This window comes from Eurosta solidaginis, chromosome 5, assembly GCF_040869045.1.
Source record: "Eurosta solidaginis isolate ZX-2024a chromosome 5, ASM4086904v1, whole genome shotgun sequence".
Lineage (NCBI taxonomy): Eukaryota > Metazoa > Arthropoda > Insecta > Diptera > Tephritidae > Eurosta > Eurosta solidaginis.
In genome coordinates this window covers 47,241,568-47,263,685 of record NC_090323.1, presented here as the reverse complement: position 1 = coordinate 47,263,685, position 22,118 = coordinate 47,241,568, and the positions used below count along the sequence as shown (strand labels likewise).

Genomic DNA, 22,118 nt, shown 5'->3' with positions numbered 1-22,118 from the left:
ACTCCTAGCAAGCTAAGATTATTTCAGCTGATCTTTTACACAGTTTCGTTAATGACACTGAAACTTACTTACTCACTTACATATGTAGGCGAAGTAAATTCTAACCTACCTGTGGTTGGTACTTCAAGTGATTTGTTTTCCAAACTCTTATGTAAAATTATTATAAGCTTTGCGTTGCGCCTTGTTTATCAATAGGCTGGTATAAATTTAAAGAGATCATTGTGATATGATTCTCAATGAATAAGTATACTTCATGTTATTAACATTTTTTTTTGTCAAGTAGATGAGTGCTACCCTTCCAGCTTTTGACCAAAAGGCGTCATATGGACCTGAAAATAATAAATTATATTTATATTAATAGTTGGCGCCATCTGGAAATTGCGATAGCTCACACGCTTTGTTTCCTTCGGTTCATAACTGTTATTGCCAAAAATCTACTTTCGATCACTCAGTTCACGGCTGCCTGGCCATCTGACATAATCAGGATCCTCCTCAAGGATAAGCCTCTTCGTAGGCATTCTCTACCGCAAGCTTCTATCGCATGGATTTCTGACCGAAAAACAGTGGGGTATCATCCCATTGGTATTAAGTTCTTGAAGTTCCGCCCTTAGATCCCAGCTCTCGTTTTTCCGTCATCAAATTTTGATTCATCCCTGAACAAGACCTCTGAGTCAGGGTCAGAATATGGACTCCCTGTTTCTTAAAGAGCTCTGTCCACAATGGACAACTCGAAATTTCGTGCGATTCTGAGCATAGCAGCCATTGCATCACGTAGTTGCAATATGGGATTTCGCATGAATTTTCTTGTTACTTTCATTTGCTCTGCTTTCGCTCCTTGGCTCGAGATATTTTGCAGTCTTAGCGAAGAAAGTATTTTCTCCATTGAAGTACGTTCCCATCGCACCCGTTATGTCAATACAAACTATTTGATGATCAAGTGATCCGTAAAGCCAAATTCATTTGTTAAATGTAGAATCAGATCTTAACTAACAGAATTGTATATTCCACTTCTGTGCTGTGCGAAAGCGTAATTTCCAGTCCGCTGGACGCTGCCGTGAAAACCTAAAAAGGAAAATTTATGACTTTGAGAGCTTCTCCGAGCTTCGAAAATCTTTTCGGAATTCACGTACATGTTTGTGAGCGCAGCGACAAAGACTTCGCAAAGCAAGAGATTAATCAGCTTGCCAGTGTACTTTCAGCAATAAGTACCTCTTTTGTAAACTCTATACTCAAGCTTTCTTTCATCATTCTCTTTCTGCACACATACATCTACAAAAACCCTGCGTTTGTATTCGAAGATCTGTTGACGTTGTGCACAATTGAACAGTACGATAAATTCATCCTTCGCGAGTCCCCTTTGGACAACTTCTGATAACCGCTTATGGGAGCAGAATATCATTGAATGATTAGGCAGTTTCCATTATTATCTTTTTTGTAGATCTGTTCTTAAACGATCAACTCAGTCCTATCTATTGACATATTTCCAGGATTATTCAAGTGAAATTGTTCTTCAGTTTTAGCGTAGCTTTATTAACTTGCTTTGCCCCTTGGCGAAGTTTTCACTGGAGGGTAGCAATCCTTCAGATAGCTTCATTTGACGTTTTCACCAATACCGGGTGTCAAAGTCGCAGTTAAATCGATAGTTGTATATATTTCATAGAACAAATCATAAAAATCTATTGTGAATACACGTAAACAGCTGACTTTTGTTTGCACATTTCCTTATACTTATGTAACAGTCCATGGTGGAATAACCAAGTGAAGTAAGCCGTCAATTGTCTCGCTCTAAATGCTTCTTTGTTCTGCCAATCGGCTATATGAAAATTCGTCACCAATGTTGTCCCCGAAAAGTGATGTTTTTTTTGCATATTTCAGGAGTAAAATATGGTAGTTTTAGTACTTTTTTCACTAGTGGGATGGACCTTTACTGGATTTAATTACAGATATTCATCATTTGAGTATCATTCGTGGTGGCTATCATAAGTAAGGCCGTGCTAAACTATTGCGTTCATATTGTTGATGTTTTCATTATATATAAATTGAAACAGGTATTTGCTAAAACAAACTATTTGTATTCATGTCATATCCAACAAGGATTTTCGCGTGTGCAGCGCTACTGAACTGACTTTTGATAAATTTTTTTGTTATTCCTGCATCACGAACACCAAAACTGTCGTATTACACCTTATTTATGTAAAAAATTCGCTAAAACAGTGGATTTCTAAATATGGTCACAAAAAAAATGTAACTCACTGTTGTTGTTTTGCCCAAAAAATTAGACCACTAAGATAAGAGGAATGTCACAAATATGGATTGTAGTTTATAATATATGAATCCGGCTCAATCGGACCAGCATCTTCTGGGTCTTGGCCGACTGCCGCGGGAATAGTATATCTCCTGGCATATCTTAGTAAAAAATAATTGGTATTAGTAATACATAATGAATTCAACTGTCAGGAGTTTTTGGGGGATCTTCTGATCAAGTTTGTACAATATATTAGACGGGCGTATGTTTTAGTTCCGACTCTCAACGACAAATCAACAGAGCAGATGAAAATATCAATGCATTTTTAGGGATCGAAACACATTTAGAAGTATTATGGTCACTTCCAACTGGGACTGTAAAACTTCTCACCGAACCCGAAACCCATTTAAATAATATGTACGGTTTTTCTATGAAAGCTTGAACTTTTGTTGAGGTAAGTTTATTTTTGACAAATTATTAAATTTTACTGCTCATCACAGTTTAAGTTTTTTCATTTTGTTCGATCCCACACTAGCACTGGTCCTCTATATCCCCTTTTGTATTGGCGTTAGGTGACACTGATATGCTGAAAAAAACAGTTTCTGTAATGGCCTTCGTTGCAAGGTATTAATTTTTCTGCTCCAATTTTTTCAACGCGGGTAAAAATGTTACCCTCTTGTAATCGTTGAAAATACACCTCTACCGTTTCATATAGCGTACATCTTCTGTCTGTTTATTTACTACACCTGGTGATTCCACCATGGTAAGAGTCTAGGCTTTAGTTAGCATAGAGAAAACTAGAATTTCGGTAATTTATAGTTATGTGACTAAGCGCCGTTTTCACCATCTCCAGTTAAGGAATATTTCACCTATCAGATAGCTTCAGCTGTCAATTTTGTTTTCAAGAACACAGGGTGACCAACCGCCGCTTTTATCAATAATTGTGAATACTTTGTAAAATAAATCGCAAAAATTTATTGTGGGTTCACGAAAATTAGCCAAACAGATGACTTTTCTTTACACTTTTTCCTTGCACTTAAAGGCCGTGACACAATGACATTTTTCATATAGATGCGTTTAACACAAGCTTGTGCATTGTAATAACATCGCCACAATCAACCAAGACGTTGCGTTTGTAAATATGAAGGAACTTGGCAAGTTTATTACGCCTTGCCCATTCACATACAAAATTTTGCGAAGCACTGTTGTAAACATTCTCCCTATACAACAAAAATACTTGCTAACATATTTTGCGTGGTAAACGATTGTTATATTGCAGTTTTTAATTGCGAAAAATGTTAGAAAATTAACCAGCCAGTGGGGAAAATAATTTCACTTGCAAAGTGTGCCAACACCCTTAGCCAAAGCAACTGTCAAATTCTTCTTATGCTTTGCTTGGAACAAAATTTGGGAGATGGCTACTTTTCAATATCAGATGGCGCCAGTGTCGCTCATTCTACCGTTCTCCATAAAAATACGTGCAATCTACTCATAATGCATAAGCTTGCGTTAAACTCATCTATATGAAAAACTACTTATGTGTCGGAGCTGTAACTGAGACGCAGAGCCCTAACTGAGTTTGGTGATCCTTAAATAAAATACTGATTATGTAGCTGAAGAGAAAATGCTTATAACTTTAAAATCGTACATCCTAATAGTTTCTAGAGTCTACTTGTACTTTACCAGAACCTTCAGCATTCTGGGCTTATCAAAGTTGTAATGCTGCCCCGATATCAAAAATCCGGGAAGGGGACCAGGGACCGACCAATTCGAAGAAATTCTATTCATGGTTCGATTTGCCACGACACTTTTTTCGGAAAATGGAGCAGGGACCGATCGGGACTGAGACTGGGACTGGAACCGGGAAAAAGGGATAGAGAAGAGTACGAAGAACTAGAGTGAAAAGCAAAGAAGGAGGGAGAAAGGGTTAGAGTTAGACGAAGATAGAGAGATAGGTATAGATGGAGCGGCAAAGAACTGAGGGAAAGTATGGTGAGAGAGAAAGAGACGCAGAAAAAGAGAAAGGAAGGGCGAAGAGTGAATAAAAAAATAAGGTTAGGGGAGAGATGGGAAAGGGCGAGAGGGGGAAGGGGGAGTAGGAGGTAAAAGCTGCTTAAAAAGTTATGTAGATAGATCAAAGCTTGGGCAGAACAACGTACGATTATATAATTTCACATGAAAATTATCGTTCTGGAATCTAGGGAGTGCGCAAAGGACTGACTGTCTTAAAAAATTATTGGAAACAAGAAAATCTTTGACTCTTTTCTTAGATAATTGGGGGCCAAGTTCTCCGATTGATGTGTCCGAACATTCCGGGAATCATTCCTCCCACCTAACTAACTGCTCCGGTAGCCTTTTTATACTCAGTTGAGCAGAGCTCACAGAGTATATTAAGTTTAATTGGATAACGGTTGGTTGTACAGGTATAAAGGAATCGAAATAGATATATACTTCCATATATCAAAATAATCAGGATCGAAAAAAAATTTGATTGAGCCATGTCCGTCCGTCCGTCCGTCCGTCCGTTAACACGATAACTTGAGTAAATTTTGAGGTATCTTGATGAAATTTGGTATGTAGGTTCCTGAGCACTCATCTCAGATCGCTATTTAAAATGAACGATATCGGACTATAACCACGCCCACTTTTTCGATATCGAAAATTTCGAAAAACCGAAAAAGTGCGATAATTCATTACCAAAGACAGATAAAGCGACGAAACTTGGTAGATGAGTTGAATTTATGACGCAGAATAGAAAATTAGTAAAATTTTGGACAATGGGCGTGGCACCGCCCACTTTTAAAAGAAGGTAATTTAAAAATTTTGCAAGCTGTAATTTGTCAGTTGTTGAAGATATCATGATGAAATTTGGCAGGAACGTTACTCCTATTACTATATGTACGCCCAATAAAAATTAGCAAGATCGGAGAAGGACCACACCCACTTTTACAAAAAAAAATTTTTTAAAGTAAAATTTTAACAAAAAATTTTATATCTTTACAGTATATAAGTAAATTATGTCAACATTCAACTCCAGAAATGATATGGTGCAACAAAATACAAAAATAAAAGAAAATTTCAAAATGGGCGTGGCTCCGCCCTTTTTCATTTAATTTGTCTAGGATACTTTTAACGCCATAAATCGAACAAAAATTAACCAATCCTCTTGAAGTTTGGTAGGGGCATAGATTTTATTATGCTAACTGTTTTCTGTGAAAACGGGCGTAATCGGTTGATGCCACGCCCAGTTTTTATACACAGTCGTTCGTCTGTCCTTCCGCATGGCCGTTAACACGATAACTTGAGCAAAAATCGACATATCTTTAATGAACTTAGTTCACGTACTTACTTGAACTCACTTTATCTTGGTATGAAAAATGAACGAAATCCGACAATGACCACGCCCACTTTTTCGATATCGAAAATTACGAAAAATGAAAAAAATGCCATAATTCTATACCAAATACGAAAAAAGGGATGAAACATGGTGAGGTAATTGGATTGGTTTATTGACGCGAATTATAACTTTAGAAAAAACTTTATAAAATGGTTGTGACACCTACCATATTAAGTAGAAGAAAATGAAAAAGTTCTGCAGGGCGAAATAAAAAACCCTTAAAATCTTGGCAGGTATTAATTATATAAATAAATTAGCGGTATCCAACAGATGATGATCTGGGTCACCCTGGTCCACATTTTGGTCGATATCTGGAAAACGCCTTCACATATACAACTACCACCACTCCCTTTTAAAACTCTCATTAATACCTTTAATTTGATACCCATATCGTACAAACACATTCTAGAGTCACCCCTGGTCCACCTTTATGGCGATATTTCGAAACGGCTTCCACCTATAGAACTAAGGCCCACTCCCTTTTAAAATACTCATTAACACCTTTCGTTTGATGCCCATATTGTACAAACAAATTCTAGGGTCACCCCTGGTCCACCTTTATGGCGATATCTCGAAACGGCGTCCACCTATGGAACTAAGGATTACTCCCTTTTAAAATACTCATTAACACATTTCTTTTGATACCCATATTGTACAAACAAATTCTAGGGTCATCCCTGGTCCACCTTTATGGCGATATCTCGAAACGGCGTCCACCTATGGAACTAAGGATTACTCGCTTTTAAAGTACTCATTAACACCTTTTATTTGATGCCCATATCGTACAAACGCATTCTAGAGTCACCCCTGGTCCACCTTTATGGCGATATCTCGAAAAGGCGACCACCTATACAACAACCACCACTCCTTTTAAAACCCTCATTAATACCTTTAATTTGATACCCATATCGTACAAACACATTCTAGAGTCACCCCTGGTCCACCTTTATGGCGATATTTCGAAACGGCGTCCACCTATAGAACTAAGGCCCACTCCCTTTTAAAATACTCATTAACACCTTTCGTTTGATGCCCATATTGTACAAACAAATTCTAGGGTCACCCCTGGTCCACCTTTATGGCGATATCTCGAAACGGCGTCCACCTATGGAACTAAGGATTACTCCCTTTTAAAATACTCATTAACACATTTCTTTTGATACCCATATTGTACAAACAAATTCTAGGGTCACCCCTGATCCACCTTTATGGCGATATCTCGAAACTCCGTCCACCTATGGAACTAAGGATTACTCGCTTTTAAAATACTCATTAACACCTTTTATTTGATACCCATATCGTACAAACGCATTCTAGGGTCACCCCTGGTCCACCTTTATGGCGATATCTCGAAACGGCGTCCACCTATGGAACTAAGGATTACTCGCTTTTAAAATACTCATTAATACCTTAATTTGATACCCATATCGTACAAACACATTCTAGAGTCACCCCTGGTCCACCTTTATGGCGATATTTCGAAACGGCGTCCACCTATAGAACTAAGGCCCACTCCCTTTTAAAATACTCATTAACACCTTTCGTTTGATGCCCATATTGTACAAACAAATTCTAGGGTCACCCCTGGTCCACCTTTATGGCGATATCTCGAAACGGCGTCCACCTATGGAACTAAGGATTACTCCCTTTTAAAATACTCATTAACACATTTCTTTTGATACCCATATTGTACAAACAAATTCTAGGGTCACCCCTGGTCCACCTTTATGGCGATATCTCGAAACGGCGTCCACCTATGGAACTAAGGATTACTCCCTTTTAAAATACTCATTAACACATTTCTTTTGATACCCATATTGTACAAACGCATTCTAGGGTCACCCCTGGTCCACCTTTATGGCGATATCTCGAAACGGCGTCCACCTATGGAACTAAGGATTACTCGCTTTTAAAATACTCATTAATACCTTAATTTGATACCCATATTGTACAAACAAATTCTAGGGTCACCCCTGGTCCACCTTTATGGCGATATCTCGAAATGGCGTCCACCTATGGAACTAAGGATTACTCCCTTTTAAAATACTCATTAACACATTTCTTTTGATACCCATATTGTACAAACAAATTCTAGGGTCACCCCTGGTCCACCTTTATGGCGATATCTCGAAACGGCGTCCACCTATGGAACTAAGGATTACTCGCTTTTAAAATACTCATTAACACCATTCGTTTGATGCCCATATTGTACAAACAAATTCTAGGGTCACCCCTGGTCAACCTTTATGGCGATATCTCGAAACGGCGTCCACCTGTGGAACTAAGCATCACTCCCTTTTAAAATACTCATTAACACCTTTCTTTTGATACCCATATTGTACAAACTAATTCTAGGGTCACCCCTGGTCATCCTTTATGGCGATATCTCGAAACGGCGTCCACCTATGGAACTAAGGATTACTCCATTTTAAAATACTCATTAACATCTTTCGTTTGATACCCATATTGTACAAACGCATTCTAGGGTCACAGCTGGTCCACCTTTATGGCGATATCTCGAAACGGCGTCCACCTGTGGAACTAAGCATCACTCCCTTTTAAAATACTCATTAACACCTTTCTTTTGATACCCATATTGTACAAACGCATTCTAGGGTCACACCTGGTCCACCTTTATGGCGATATCTCGAAACGGCGTCCACCTGTGGAACTAAGCATCACTCCCTTTTAAAATACTCATTAACATCTTTCGTTTGATACCCATATTGTACAAACGCATTCTAGGGTCACACCTGGTCCACCTTTATGGCGATATCTCGAAACGGCGTCCACCTGTGGAACTAAGCATCACTCCCTTTTAAAATACTCATTAACATCTTTCGTTTGATACCCATATTGTACAAACGCATTCTAGGGTCACACCTGGTCCACCTTTATGGCGATATCTCGAAACGGCGTCCACCTGTGGAACTAAGCATCACTCCATTTTAAAATACTCATTAACATCTTTCGTTTGATACCCATACTGTACAAACTAATTCTAGGGCCACCCCTGGTCCACCTTTATGGCGATATCTCGAAACGGCGTCCACCTATGGAACTAAGGATTACTCCCTTTTAAAATACTCATTAACACCTTTCTTTTGATACCCATATTGTACAAACAAATTCTAGGGGTCCACCTTTATGGCGATATCTCGAAACGGCGTCCACTTATGGAACTAAGGATTACTCCCTTTTAAAATACTCATTAACACCTTTCGTTTGATACCCATATTGTACAAACAAATTCTTGAGTCAACCCTGATCCACCTTTATGTCGATATCCCTAAATGGCGTCCACCTATAGAACTATGGCCCACTCCTTCATAAAATACTCTTTAATGCCTTTTATTTGATACACATGTCATACAAACACATTCCAGGGTTTCCCTCGGTTCATTTTCCTACATGGTTATTTTCCCTTATGTAGTCACCATAGCTCTCAACTGAGTATGTAATGTTCGGTTACACCCGAACTTAACCTTCCTTACTTGTTTAATCACAAAATTGGGTTCATCGCTTGTATATTTTCATCTTACTGAACTGAACATTAAGTACCCCACTGCTTTCGCAACGCACATACGGTCTTTTTATGGGTTTCTCAGTAGTTTTTAAAGTTTCTACTACAGGTTTGGGAGCTCCATCGCCCGATTTCAAAATTAAGTCCACACTTTCCACAAATCTAGTTTTGAAACACATTTATATCAATGCTGGATCTACATGCATGAAGTATATGACAATTCGCTTGAAAACCTTGTAAAGAATATTAATATGCAATTTTATATCGCCAATGAAAAAAGGAAACAACAAGCAATTGTCACAAACATTATGCGATATTTATCGGGGCGCTTAAAAGACGGACAAGCTACTAATACCAGCAATGAAATCAGAGATTTTTTATTTAAATGTTAACTATTTGTTTACATGAATGCGTTCATTTACGAGGCAAGTTAGTACATTGTACTGGGCATACAAACCAAAGTGATCGCAGTTAAGGCAATGATCGTCAGCGATCGTTCCACAGTGGAGCCTCTGCCTTTAAAGCATGGCAAAAATCAAAAAAAACATGAAAGCGTTCGCTAAATCTAATACATGTTTCTAATAGAGAATTTTCCAGGGATCAAGAATATACAACTTTTTTTTTTTCATAGATAATTATAGTTTACCAGGTAGAGCCGCTCAAAGTTGACCAATTTTCAACATTGGAAAAAATTTGAAATTTTTCTTCTTTTTCGTTGTATTTAAAATGGTTTTGTGAGTAAATAAGGCGGCCGGATGTCATTTTCTTGTATAGCAATTAAAGATCATTTAATTTAGGATTGAATCATAACAAAAATTGCTTTCTTTTTGTTAAAAGTTGGCGGATATACCTGTTTTTCGAAATGCCTATTTTTAGACCCTTTTTAAAATTTTGATGGAAAAAAAATGTTAAAATATGTGCTCCGTCAAATTAACAGTAGTTATTTGTGAGAGAAAAGTTCTTCGAAAGATTTATGGACCTCTACGCGTTGGCGATGGCGAGTACCGAAGAAGATTTAATGATGAGCTGTACGAGCTATACGCAGACATCAACATAGTCCAGCGAATTAAAACGCAGCGGCTGCGCTGGCTAGGCCATGTTATGCGAATGAAAGATGATGCTCCGGCCAAGAAAGTGTTTCTATCGGAACCCGCCTATGGAAGCAGAGGTAGAGGGCGGCCCCCACTCCGTTGGAAGGACCAGGTGGAAAACGATTTAAAATCCCTTGGTGTGACCAATTGGCGCCGGTTGGCGGAGCGAAGGAGCGACTGGCGCGCCTTGTTGGACGGCCATAACCGTTTAGACGGTTAAGCGCCAATTAAGTAAGTAAGTAAGTAAGTATTTGTGAAATATTCAGTTACCTCTATTCATAAAGTCTACCTGCGTCCAGCTGCAACTTCACCTTTTACATCAAATAAAGTTAAATAACCTTGGGCATAAATACGCGCCTGAGCAGGTATATATAATTCAGTACGGCCGTAAGGTCGTTTTTGTTATTGGAACTTGTTAATGTTAAATTGTTTTAGTTACGAATTGTATACCTGAAATTCATTTTAATAATACAATGCATATTATCATTCGTCTTTTGGCGATTAAGGAACTAAGTATTATGTTTACTTAAATAAAGTGAATAGTCTTTTTAAATATAGGTCACAGTTTAATATTTAGTCAGATACACTCGAAGCCAATTCTAATATGTATCTAGAAAACTCGAAACTATTTGCGGTGTTTAAATCTACAAAGTCAAGACGGGACTTCGTTGAGGCTATTATGAGAGAATTAGCGAGTGAAACAAGCATTAAAGAAAAGGAAGGCCTGGAAGAAAAAATTGGTTTACAATACATTATGATAGAAAGAAAATGGAAGGACGTCTATCGTAACAATTCAAAAATTTCTAAGTAAGCATGAAAAGTGGCTAGCTGACAAAACTTTTTTGGACGAAGAAACGCCTAGCACGTCAACCAATCCAACTAGAGTGAGACCAACAAAACCCATAGAAGAGTGTTCTACCTACACAAGGAAAAGGAAGCTGTCTGATACCACACAATCGATGGCCACGACTCATCTTTCAGAAGCACTGGCTATTAAATATAAAAAAGACGAAGAAAACGTGAAGTCTCATATAACACAAGCAGTTGCGGTAGCAAGTCCAGTGCGACTGATGAGGATCAAAAACAGCATTCCCACACCACCAAATGCGCTACCTAGGAAATACACTCCCGAAGAAGCTTTGGCGCTGTTTATAGATCTCGGTTTAACGAAGAAAAAATATTATTGCAACGTAATGCCGATATTTTACCTGGATACAAAAAAATTACTCAATCCAAGAAAGAAGCAGTTCCTCTAAGTCCCAAAATAACCGAAGTATCAGCTGAAATTGAGCTACAAAACCTAATGGATCATACGTCTACACGACTCCTTCAAAGTTTTACTGAAGAAAAGTTGAAATCATTGCCAAAGGAGCTAGCATTGATAACTAAGTGGGGCTGTGATGGATCATCAGGACATAGCGCATATAAACAAAGAATAAATGTAGACGATGAAACAATTACAGATAGTAATATGTTTATGGCTTCTATTGTTCCATTACGACTAAAAGGTGAAGCTTCAGAATATTGGAAAAATCCACGTCCATCATCAACTATATTGTGCCGCCCGATATTATTTAAATACGAGAAGGAGTCTTCGGAACTCATAAAAGCTACAGTGAGTGATATAAAAATCAAATTGCCAAATTAGAACTAACAATAATTGAAATTGAAGATGAGAATGTCATTACAATAAAGCATGATTTTCTTCTAACAATGGTCGATGGAAAAGTTTTGAACTTAATAAAAAAATACGTCATCTACAATGAAATGTCCAATTTGTAAGAAGAGCCAAAAGGACTTTGAAAATCTTGATGATTCAATAACTGACGAACTAAATTATGAGTATGGAATATCTCCTTTTCATGCTAGGATAAGATGTATGACATTTGTTTTGAATCGGGCTTATACACTACCACAACAAGGAGAAGTTTTCGACGACAATACGACATGTAAGAAGAAACAAAACAGGAGAAAAAAAATAATTCAGGATGCATTCTATAAAGAGATTGGCCTTAGAGTCGACTGTCCAAAGTATGGATACGGAAATACAAATGATGGTAACTCCTCAAGAAGATTTTTTGAAAACGATGAAGTGACTGCTCGCATAGCAGGGGTTGATAGGGATATTATGAAAAGATTGGGAGTATTTTAAATTGTTTAAACTGCCATGAACCAGTTAATGGACCCAAATTTGGAGAATATACATCTAAAACTACAGAGAGCACCAAAAGTATCCTGAGAAGAAACTTACACATACAATTTTAGCACATGGAAAAGATTTAAAAGAGTACCAGTGCTTACCATTAGGAGAATTGTCTGAAGAAGCTCAAGAATCTAAGAACAAGGACTACAAAAGATATAGATGTATGAACACCTGCAAAGTATCACGAGTTAGACAAAACGAAGTCCTTTTCAACATGTTAGCTATCTCTTCTCATCCAGTCATATCATCTATGAGGTATGTAAGAACACAAAAAGATCTTACAGGTGCGTATAGCTCAGAAATGGTTGCTTTGTTAGATATATGTTCCAGTGACGATGACTATATTAAGATAAAATAAGTTTCTCACTTCTTATCACAACAATGAAAAAGAGATTTACTAATCAATTTTGTTACATTATTGAAAAATAAGATATCTATGTACAAGTTAATTTTTTATTTCAAATAAAAAAATTAATTAATTTAGTAATTTATAAATATATACTTTTCGTTATTGCATTTCTCTAAAGTTTATCAAATTTATTTTAAAGCTTAGGCATTTCGCCTTCAAACGAGTATTAAATTTTTATAGAAATCAATACGTCTATCGAGTTTGGTACAAATTGGTAAATCGGTTACTAAGATCAAACTTTTTATCATAAATGGACAGTGCCACTCCCCTTTTCCAAAATTCGTTGGCTGTTTAATATTTAGCTCAAATAAAATTTCATTGAACCACTTTCAATAACTGTTAGTTATTAATAAAATACATATTTGGTTTGTAAATTAAAAAAAAAAAATCATGTAAAATTTTACGATGAATTTTGAAGCACTTTGTTATTGTGGCACCAAAAACGGACATTTGAGTTTTATAAGAGTATTGCCATTTAAAAGAAACAATAGGTCTATCGATTTTGGAAGTTATTGATTACGTGACTATTTAGATACAACTTTTTATCATAGCAGTGCCACGCTATCTTATCAAAATCATTAGTTTATACTATTTAATGCTTAAATACGTCATAAAAAGACAAATCTCATTTTATTTTTTTTTTTTTACTAAAAACATTTTGTGTTTGTATTTTTCTAAAAGTTTTCGAATTTGACGAATTTTTTTGAATCATCCTGTATCCGTCACATTCTGAGCTTCCACACAGTAAAACATCGAATAATTGGCTTTCATTTGCATTTAAAATTTTTAAAATATCTTCATTGGTTTAAAAGTTATGATTTTTGCAAAGAAACAACTCAAAAGGCACCACTGTGCGTTCACTAGTGATTTGCCGACAGAGCGGGAAGGTTAAATATTTATAATGCAGGCGTTTATGTGTCTGTGTCAAAGACCTGCATCACAGGAACATTAGGCACAGTAACTCAGCTTGAGTTCAAGAGTAAAGAAGGGATTGCATGAGCAGTTATCGTTCACACTTACTTTGTACGTTTTTTATTGAATTTTTTTTTGTTTATACCCATTCTTCGGACACTTCATTTACTTGAAGTTTTTGTTTTGTAATGATTCTCGGAAGCGTTGCATATGCATTCTTGAAAGACTAAAGAAAAGAAGTGAAGCAATCGAATACGGTCCAAACAAGCTGCTGTCTGCGAACCGGTAATGATCGCCACTGATCATAATGATTGCTGCTGATCACACAGCAAAGCACCCAAGCATTGTATCAATGTTTTTTATGCTCTTTTTTTAATGTTTGTTTTACGTTTTGTACGTGTTGACGATACAACAAATATTTCTTTAAAGCAAAATGATACAATAAATTCACTGCAGTACGTTTTCAAAGCCAGTAATGGGGAAACAACGATCGATAGTTTTGTCGGCATTTGAAGGGAGCGCAAAAAAACTAGGAAAAAGAAAAATCAAAACAAAAATAAAATAAAAAGTAAGGCAAGGAAAATTAGTTAAGTTGCAACGTTCTGGAAAAGTAAAGCGCTCTCCCAACCAAACAAAACGACACGATCATTACAAGATCAGCAATTGATCACCGATCGTCGGCGGCTTAGACTATCAGCAGCCAAATGAAAGCAGAGTGAAACAAAGCGGCAAAAGATGCTGGTGCTGCTCAGCTCGTACCATGAGTAAAGACGTTGATTGGAGGCTTACATACCTGGCTATTCAGTACATAGTTAAGTTGTCTTGTCTGCCCTTGGATGCGGCGGTAGTTACCAACTACCTACCAAAGGTCTATTGTCCCCAGAGACATTTGCGAAACATAGTACGTTTAGCAGTCGTCTTGTGCTTTAATTCGCACACACACACCACAGCCTACGCTTTCAGCAAATGTGCCGCGATCATTAAAAGCATTTTTCGTGGTCAACAAAAAGCGTTTTTTTTTGCAAGAAGTCTGGAAACATATATATAAGTAAGTAGTTTGTCAGTTCAACGAACAGAGGAGTTAGTCAGCAATTCGAACATTTTTGTAAGAGTACGTAGTTTGTCAGTTTGTTGCTTGCCGGCTCGGCCAAGTACAAAATCACGTACTATATGCAAGTTGCGTGCAAATAAAAAAAATATATGTCTGCCTTGCTCTTGACTGATGCTCTTCTTCCAATCGCACGTCTTACTTGGCGCACAGTCAACTCTGTGAAGTGCTTCTGTTGGTCAGCAGTAGCGAGCTCCCTTTTCCGTTTCCATCATCCTTTTTGTACGCTTTACTGTAATTAGCGCTAAAAATAAATACATTTCTTGCAAGAACTTCTGCATTTCTAAGATGTAAGTGTTGCAAAGAATAGGGGGGCAAAGTGAGGATCACTTTAAAAAAAAAATAAAAAAAAAAAAATGTAAGGCGCGATAACCTCCGAAGAGATCTAAGGCCGAGCTTCTCTTCCAATCTGCGTCGTACTCCTCTTGATTTCCCTACGAACGGCATCTGCAAGGCAGATGAGTTTTCACTGAGAGCTTTTCATGGCAGAAATACACTCGGAGCGCTTGCCAGTCACTGCCGAGGGGCGACCCCGCTTAGAAAAATTTTCTTCTAATTGAAAAACCTTATTTCTAAAATTTTGATGTTGCTTTGCCCGGGAGTTGAACCCAGGGCATACGGTGTGATAGGCGGAGCACGCTACCATCACATCACGGTGGCCGCACTTTAAAAATACTTACACATAAAAGGCGATCGGTTGGAAAGGAGTTGCAGCTGGCCTAAAATAGTTTAAATGTTCGAAAAAATAACTCTTTGTTATGATGAGTGGTTGAATTAATGGCTAAAAATGTTTTGCTATATTAATAGTTCAGAATGACTATAATTAAGGATACGTAAGCTTAAATGTCCAGTTAGGATAGAGTAGTTGGACGGAACTAAGGCCAGAAATGGGTTCATAATTCACATACAGTAGCACTCACTTTACTATACCAAACGTCATGGATCGAGTTTTCTGTGCAAGTCAATAAGTTGAGATATGGCTTTAGGGCCGTGGAACTTTGAATCACAGTCCTTCATAGCGCGCTTAGGTGCTTTACATGATAAAATATGGCTTTTGTGTTGTGCGGCCTTTTACATAATAAGGATATTTATAATTTTATTTCAAGTCAATAAGCTAAAGATACTGATTAAGGGCCTTATCAGGTAAAGCGCTGCGAAACTTTGCGTCATAGTCCTTCATATTCATATACGCTGCTATACAGTGAAGTAAATGGCGTTCTAAAGTTTATTTACACGAAAAAATGTGACTATAATGTCGCTCCGTCTTTTACATAATAAGCACATTAATTATAATTCTAGATATCTCAGAGTTAGTAGCCGCTTTCTACTAATTGCTTGATCCAATGTCAAGTAGGAGTGGGAAGTATTGAACTCTCTCCTGACTAAGGATTAGTAACATATACGTTTTGCAACGAATAGTCTGCAGTTCCTTCAGTTCCTTGGTGCTTATCAATGACGAAAGTTGGATCGATATCATGTCTACAGAAGTAATAAATGTACAGAGATACCTCCGTGACCATGCTACTTACTACTACTACCCTTTGTGTCATATTTCAAATTTAATATTTCAATGCTGGTTCAGGGCAGGCTACAAAACTGTTTCACAGTTTGCCGGCCAGGGTCTTAGTGCATCCTTTGAGCCCAGTGTCTACCTTAAGTCTAGTCGCCGGTTGAATAGTTACTGGGCCGTGAAATCTTAATTGATTTGCATTGGATGATCTGGTCAATGAAGTGCTCGTTCGTCGTAGAGCAATCGTGAAAATCAATCAACGTTGATGTGATCGATTCCTTTTGATCAATGACTACTCGGAGTATTTAGTTGAGAGGTTGTATATTATGTGGGACCTTCCTTTAAAATAGTTTGGACACCACACTTACTGATAAGAACACAAAGCCATTTAGCTTAAGGGTATGAAAAGACATATCAGCCTTAGGCCTATCAAGGTTTGTTTCAGAACACCTTTGAGGAAGCGCTATCTAAAAATTTGATTAAAAAATAGTTTATCTCAGATTTTTTTCTTTCAAGAACACTGTATTTATCTAGTGGTAATATTGAAGGGGGACTGTAACAGGCGTAGGATTGATAGACAGCGGCGGAAAACTGGAGAACGGTGTATTGGCTGATGGATACCTTACGGTTGCTGGTGTAAACGGTGAGCTGTGACAGGGTTTGCTAGAGTCCTGTTGTTGTTGTAGTGAATGTTACGTTGGCTGGATATTCGATTGGTGTTGTTGATATCTTGAAGGTGTTTTAGCCACACCCGCGAAGATGTGGATCGAATTCCAAGCAACCGGTGGCTAGTGAAATCGATACTTGGAGAGTCATATATGACGAATCGGTGGATTGATGGATGCCCGTGGATCGATTTCCGAGCAACTTAAGAATGGTGGAATCTATATTCGGTGTTCCAAGTGTTCACCCAGTGGTTTAGGGGCTTAGGATATACCCGCTGCAGGTATGTATGCCTGTCGTAAGATGCGACTAAAATACCGAATTGGTTGAAAGGCTTGTGTAGCGAAATCCTTTAAAAGGGTTGCCAGCGCAATATGTAGCTTCTCCAACCCAATTGTCAACCTCACCTACCCGTGACGAATACTGTTGCTTTAACAGCCGAGGCTTTAGCGAATCCAAGCTCCTCATGGATGTAGCGTGTGGGAGAGCGGAATGGCCTTGAAGGTTTTGTGTGGTTATACTAAATCGTTCCCTAGATGGACGGGCTAGTACCTTAAAGGTGCTTGTTACCGGAACGGAAGAAACATCAATAACGATATCACTCCCCAAGGGCTTCGGAGAGTGTCTTTAAACAACATCAACAACAACGGACTGATGTAGCGAGTTCGAAAACACCGATGGTTGGTGAAATCGATGAAAGCCAGGTAGTTTGTATGGCGCCGTAGGTGCAAGGGGGGTGCACGCACCTGTTAGGGAGAAGGAGTATGTGTGAACTAGGTTTCTTTACGTTCATTCTGCAGCCACACTAAAAAGTAGTGGACGACCGAGGTGAACGACTGATCAATTTTAGCGGGCTTAGGCCAGATAAGGGAATTACGGACTTCCTTTATATTAGGTCGCGCCTTCGATGCCCTATCAAATAAAAATTATTTCTACTTAAGAATAAGTCATTATAAACAATTTGAGAAGTTTGCGAGACTGTCGGGCGAATGAAATGCTTGCAACTGATTACTTGCATTTTGTTCATGTACATTCTCATGCGCTTGCTGAGCGCTGTTACAGTGGGGTCGTATGAAGTGGTAACTATGTATATGAATGTGGGGTGAAGATGCTACTAAAAGTGACATTTCAACATTTTGATATTAGAGAGATAATTTATGGAAACATTATAAGATAGAGCGTTCTTCGACCGAATTCTGAGATAGGGCTTTCTTGAACTGGCTACTGTAATAGGGTGGGTTTCAACTCAACAGCCGATATGTGATATGAATGAAGAATAAGCACATTGTTTTATTTTAATTATACGCAAACACAACCGTACCAACAGAAAAGACGGTTACCGGTGCGTATGTGGAACATTTTGTATATTTTAAGGTAAGCTTGTTAAGAAAAGCAATATTTTAAAAGTTCTTATGGATTAACTAGTATTTTGAACACCCTATCTGAAAACTTATTCAGGAAAACCTTATGTAATCATAAATTCAATACATTTTGATGTCATATAGGACGTTTCTAAATAAAGTTATGAGATGGAGCGTCTTTCGACCGGATTCTGAAAAGGCGCGTTTTTTGAAAAGTATTCTGAGATAGCCCATTTTTGAACTGGCTGCCGGAGGATATTTCACTCAGCAGCCGATATGTGGTATAAATGAAGAAAAAGCACGTGTTTTTTTAATTACACGCAAACATATAGATAGCACCAAAAAGGACGGGTACCGGTGCGCATATAAAACATTTTGTTTATATTAAGATAAGCTTATTAAAGAAGGCAATATTTCAAAAATTAGTTTATATTTACTAGTATATTTAATAGATATACATATCAACAATGAGCACAAAATGTCTTCAGTCCTAGTTATTAAAAAAAAATATGGCTAAAACAAGTTTAACAATTGTGAAGCAAAACAACAAGAAAATTACAACAGCAGCTGCATTTTTTCCTTGAATTTCTTTCAAGTTTTTCAAGTTCAAAAGCGTAAAAACATAAAAAAATGCATCACTAAATTCTAAAAAAAAATAAAAACATACAAAACAAAATGCAAAAATATTCAATGCATTGTTTTATTGCTATCTACCAACAACGAAAAAGCAACGGTGATAACATCTTAAGCACGTAACAAAAGAATAAAATTGTTGATGAGCAAAAGTAGCCGCGTAAAGTGTGGAGAAAAAATTTAGTGAAAAATAAAAAAAAATGAAATGAAATATACTATTATAACAACAAAAAATTGAAATAACCAACAACCCTATACCATACATATTTATGTACGTATAAAGTGCCTACAATTATTTTGTCAATAAAAAAAAAAAGCTATTACCGCTAGCCTGCAGCATTTTCATTATCTATCTTTTATGTCGCAACAACAAAAGGCTCAACATTAGCTATAACGCGCAACATCATCAACCAATTTATATGGCAAACCGACGTGGAATATGTCAACAACGAAGGATAAAATAAATACTTGGAACTGTAATAAAACAACTGGACGCCGTTCTGGAAGTGGGTATAGCTGCAGTTTTTTAGGTAAAAATCATATACACTACTTTGAGTGTAGTACTTGACAATCACAATTATACTTCACTAATAGCATGTTTAAATCAAACAGATTGACCATCGCTTGCACCGCTCTGCTTTTACACTCTCAGTTAGTCTCGTTCACCTATTTCTCCTAGGGTCTAGACTTTTCATAAACTTGTCTTCTGGAACAGCTGTATCTTATACTTGGTTATTTACCTATATGCGTGCGTATGTGTGAGTAACAACTTCGAGCGGCTGGTTATGTGTTTGGAATTATACTTCGTTGCCTTGTACATAAGTGTGGCTGACTCCTTTTTGTGTTTTTGTGATTATTTACTAACATCATAGTGATGCTCATATTCGCCACAATACACACAAACGTTCACACGTATAAAGATGCTTTGATAATGGGTTTTCCAACAGTATCGGAACGCTTGGAGATTTTCAGGTCAAGTGTTGCCGCTTGATACACTGGATGTCTACAATAACAACAAAAGTTCATAAAAATGTTGTTGCTGTAGGGTACATTAACTGTGAAAAGGGGGCCAAAATATGAATGGATTGCGGTTAAACAGGGTCTTGGAATTTCGATCTTTTTCCATAACATTGTTTACGATAAATATTCGACTAACAAAAGATTTTGAGATGATTGTTGTAGTATTATATTTAACAGGTTGGCGAAATTAACAGTTCAGCTCATCTGTCCTACAGCTTTAAACTTGTCTAAACACTTGTCTTGTCTATGCGGTTAGCCTGTCTCGTGGCACTGGGACTGGGTCCCTTCTGCCTGTTGAAAGCAGGCTTGTTGTCTTCAGCTGAACATTGTCTCTTCATTCTGCCACTCGAAATTGCTTTCTCCTAGTAACGGTTGCAGTACCGAAGGTTTATCGCAGCAAATCTCTTGGACTGCCTTCGACCTAATTCTCCCGCCTCACCGGTCCTCTACAAGCACTCAGTCTCCCCCTCTGTTGGATCTACCACTGCTCCCAAGTGTTGGATAACTCTTAGAGCTGCACGGTACTGAATGAGAGCTCTCTTACTCCATCTGCTCCTTACACTTCTCCAGTCTACTTCTCCGTTTGAATTCGTATGCTTTTCGGTCACGGAACTGGATGACTATCCACTCTACTCGCCTTCCGATTTCGACCCATCGCCTATAACGCTTTTTTCTTCCTTGGCTTGCAACTCCGTTCTCTACTTCTCATCCTCCTTATCGAATTTGGAGCTTAAGTCGTTCTACTTGGCCGTACGACCACACCACCTGCCCGACAAGATGTGCTCAGCGGTGCAATATTAAATAAAATGGGGAAGAGTACCGCCTGCCACAGCAGCGTCTCTTACTATGGCAAGATCATCAATACTTCCAGAGCTGGCCTTGTAACGGGAAGGCTCCATTGGAGTACAGCTGAATATATCCCCTGACTGCAAATAATCCAATAGACACGATGTGGATAACACCATGTATTAGGGGTTGACAGTTCTTGGTCACCTACACGCCGCCGCTCTCCTATGAGGCCATACGGCGTAGATGCAAGCACATAAATCGTTCAGCCACATATTCGGCGGCAGTGGAGTTCGGCTAAGCCCTAACACCATCGACAAGGTGCCTTCTCTAGTTAGGATAAACGAATCTAAATTTTAAACCAAATTTGGTTTGGTCGTACCAAAAGGTTTCATAATTTACACTCGAACTTTAAAACGTGTACTTTTAGCGGACGCTGTATACCAAACAACATTTTTATTCATATTCCCATACTTAAATGCTACTTTTTATTTTTCTCGTTTATTTTAAGCTATTTTTTTTTTTTGAGTTTTTACACCATTGCATTTCCCATGCAATTCTTCGGGTCAATTGAGTGGCATTTGGATGTTGCAAGGTTTTACCTTCCCTTCCATGAATTTTTTCATTCAACACATTTTTTATAAGAATAATGTATGCCTATTCTGCTAAATAGTCGCTGTCTCATCGCATATAACCAAAATGGGAGTGACTAAGGGCTTTGGATTGCGCTGGCTTTTGCGCCACATACCTACATACATACATGTCTTTTAGTAGTAAAAAAATTTAAAGAGTTCTCGCTGGCCAGACAAATCGTGCTATGTTTTGTTTTTATAGCCAAGTTAATTTAAATGCAACTTTTTTTGTTTCCCTAGTATCTGCTCAGCATCCATACTAAATTGCGTTGTACAGCAAATATGTGGCTTGTCTAACATTTGTGGTCGTATGCAATTTTAGGGGCGATGACACAGCATCCTCGTCGTCGGTGCGTCCGAAAGACATTTTTTACATACCAAATTAGCGTTGTTAATTTTATTGGCACGTTTTTTTGTTCTGTTATCATTTTGTTAAGAAAATGTAAGGATGCGCGTGGAAACATGACTAAGTTGCTTATAAAGTTGTTTTGTGATCTGTGTCACATTTGTTGACATAATTAAGTTGCGTTGATTCAGCTACGAACTTAATTTAAGCCTGAAATCGAAGATATTTTGTAATCAAATGCAATTCACGCATATATATTTAATTCAGCGCGTGTAATAT

The 22,118-nt window shown here is 37.8% G+C and overlaps 1 protein-coding gene across 18 annotated transcripts in view; it reads left to right on the top strand.

Annotated features, from left to right (window-relative positions):
• Nucleotides 1–22,118, top strand: part of rols (rolling pebbles) — a 280,847-nt gene that overhangs the window by 3,701 nt on the left and 255,028 nt on the right. For 8 of the 18 annotated variants that reach the window (XM_067788130.1, XM_067788127.1, XM_067788122.1 and 5 more), the window contains exon 2: nt 18,875–19,585. The exons of 1 other annotated variant lie outside the window; for it this stretch is intronic. In XM_067788130.1, the coding sequence (XP_067644231.1) occupies nt 19,495–19,585 (91 nt within the window). In that variant the 5' untranslated portion in view covers nt 18,875–19,494. Of the gene's footprint in view, nt 1–18,862; nt 19,586–22,118 lie in introns of all 18 variants that reach the window. 9 more of the 18 variants (XM_067788129.1, XM_067788126.1, XM_067788141.1 and 6 more) reach the window with 3 other exon arrangements.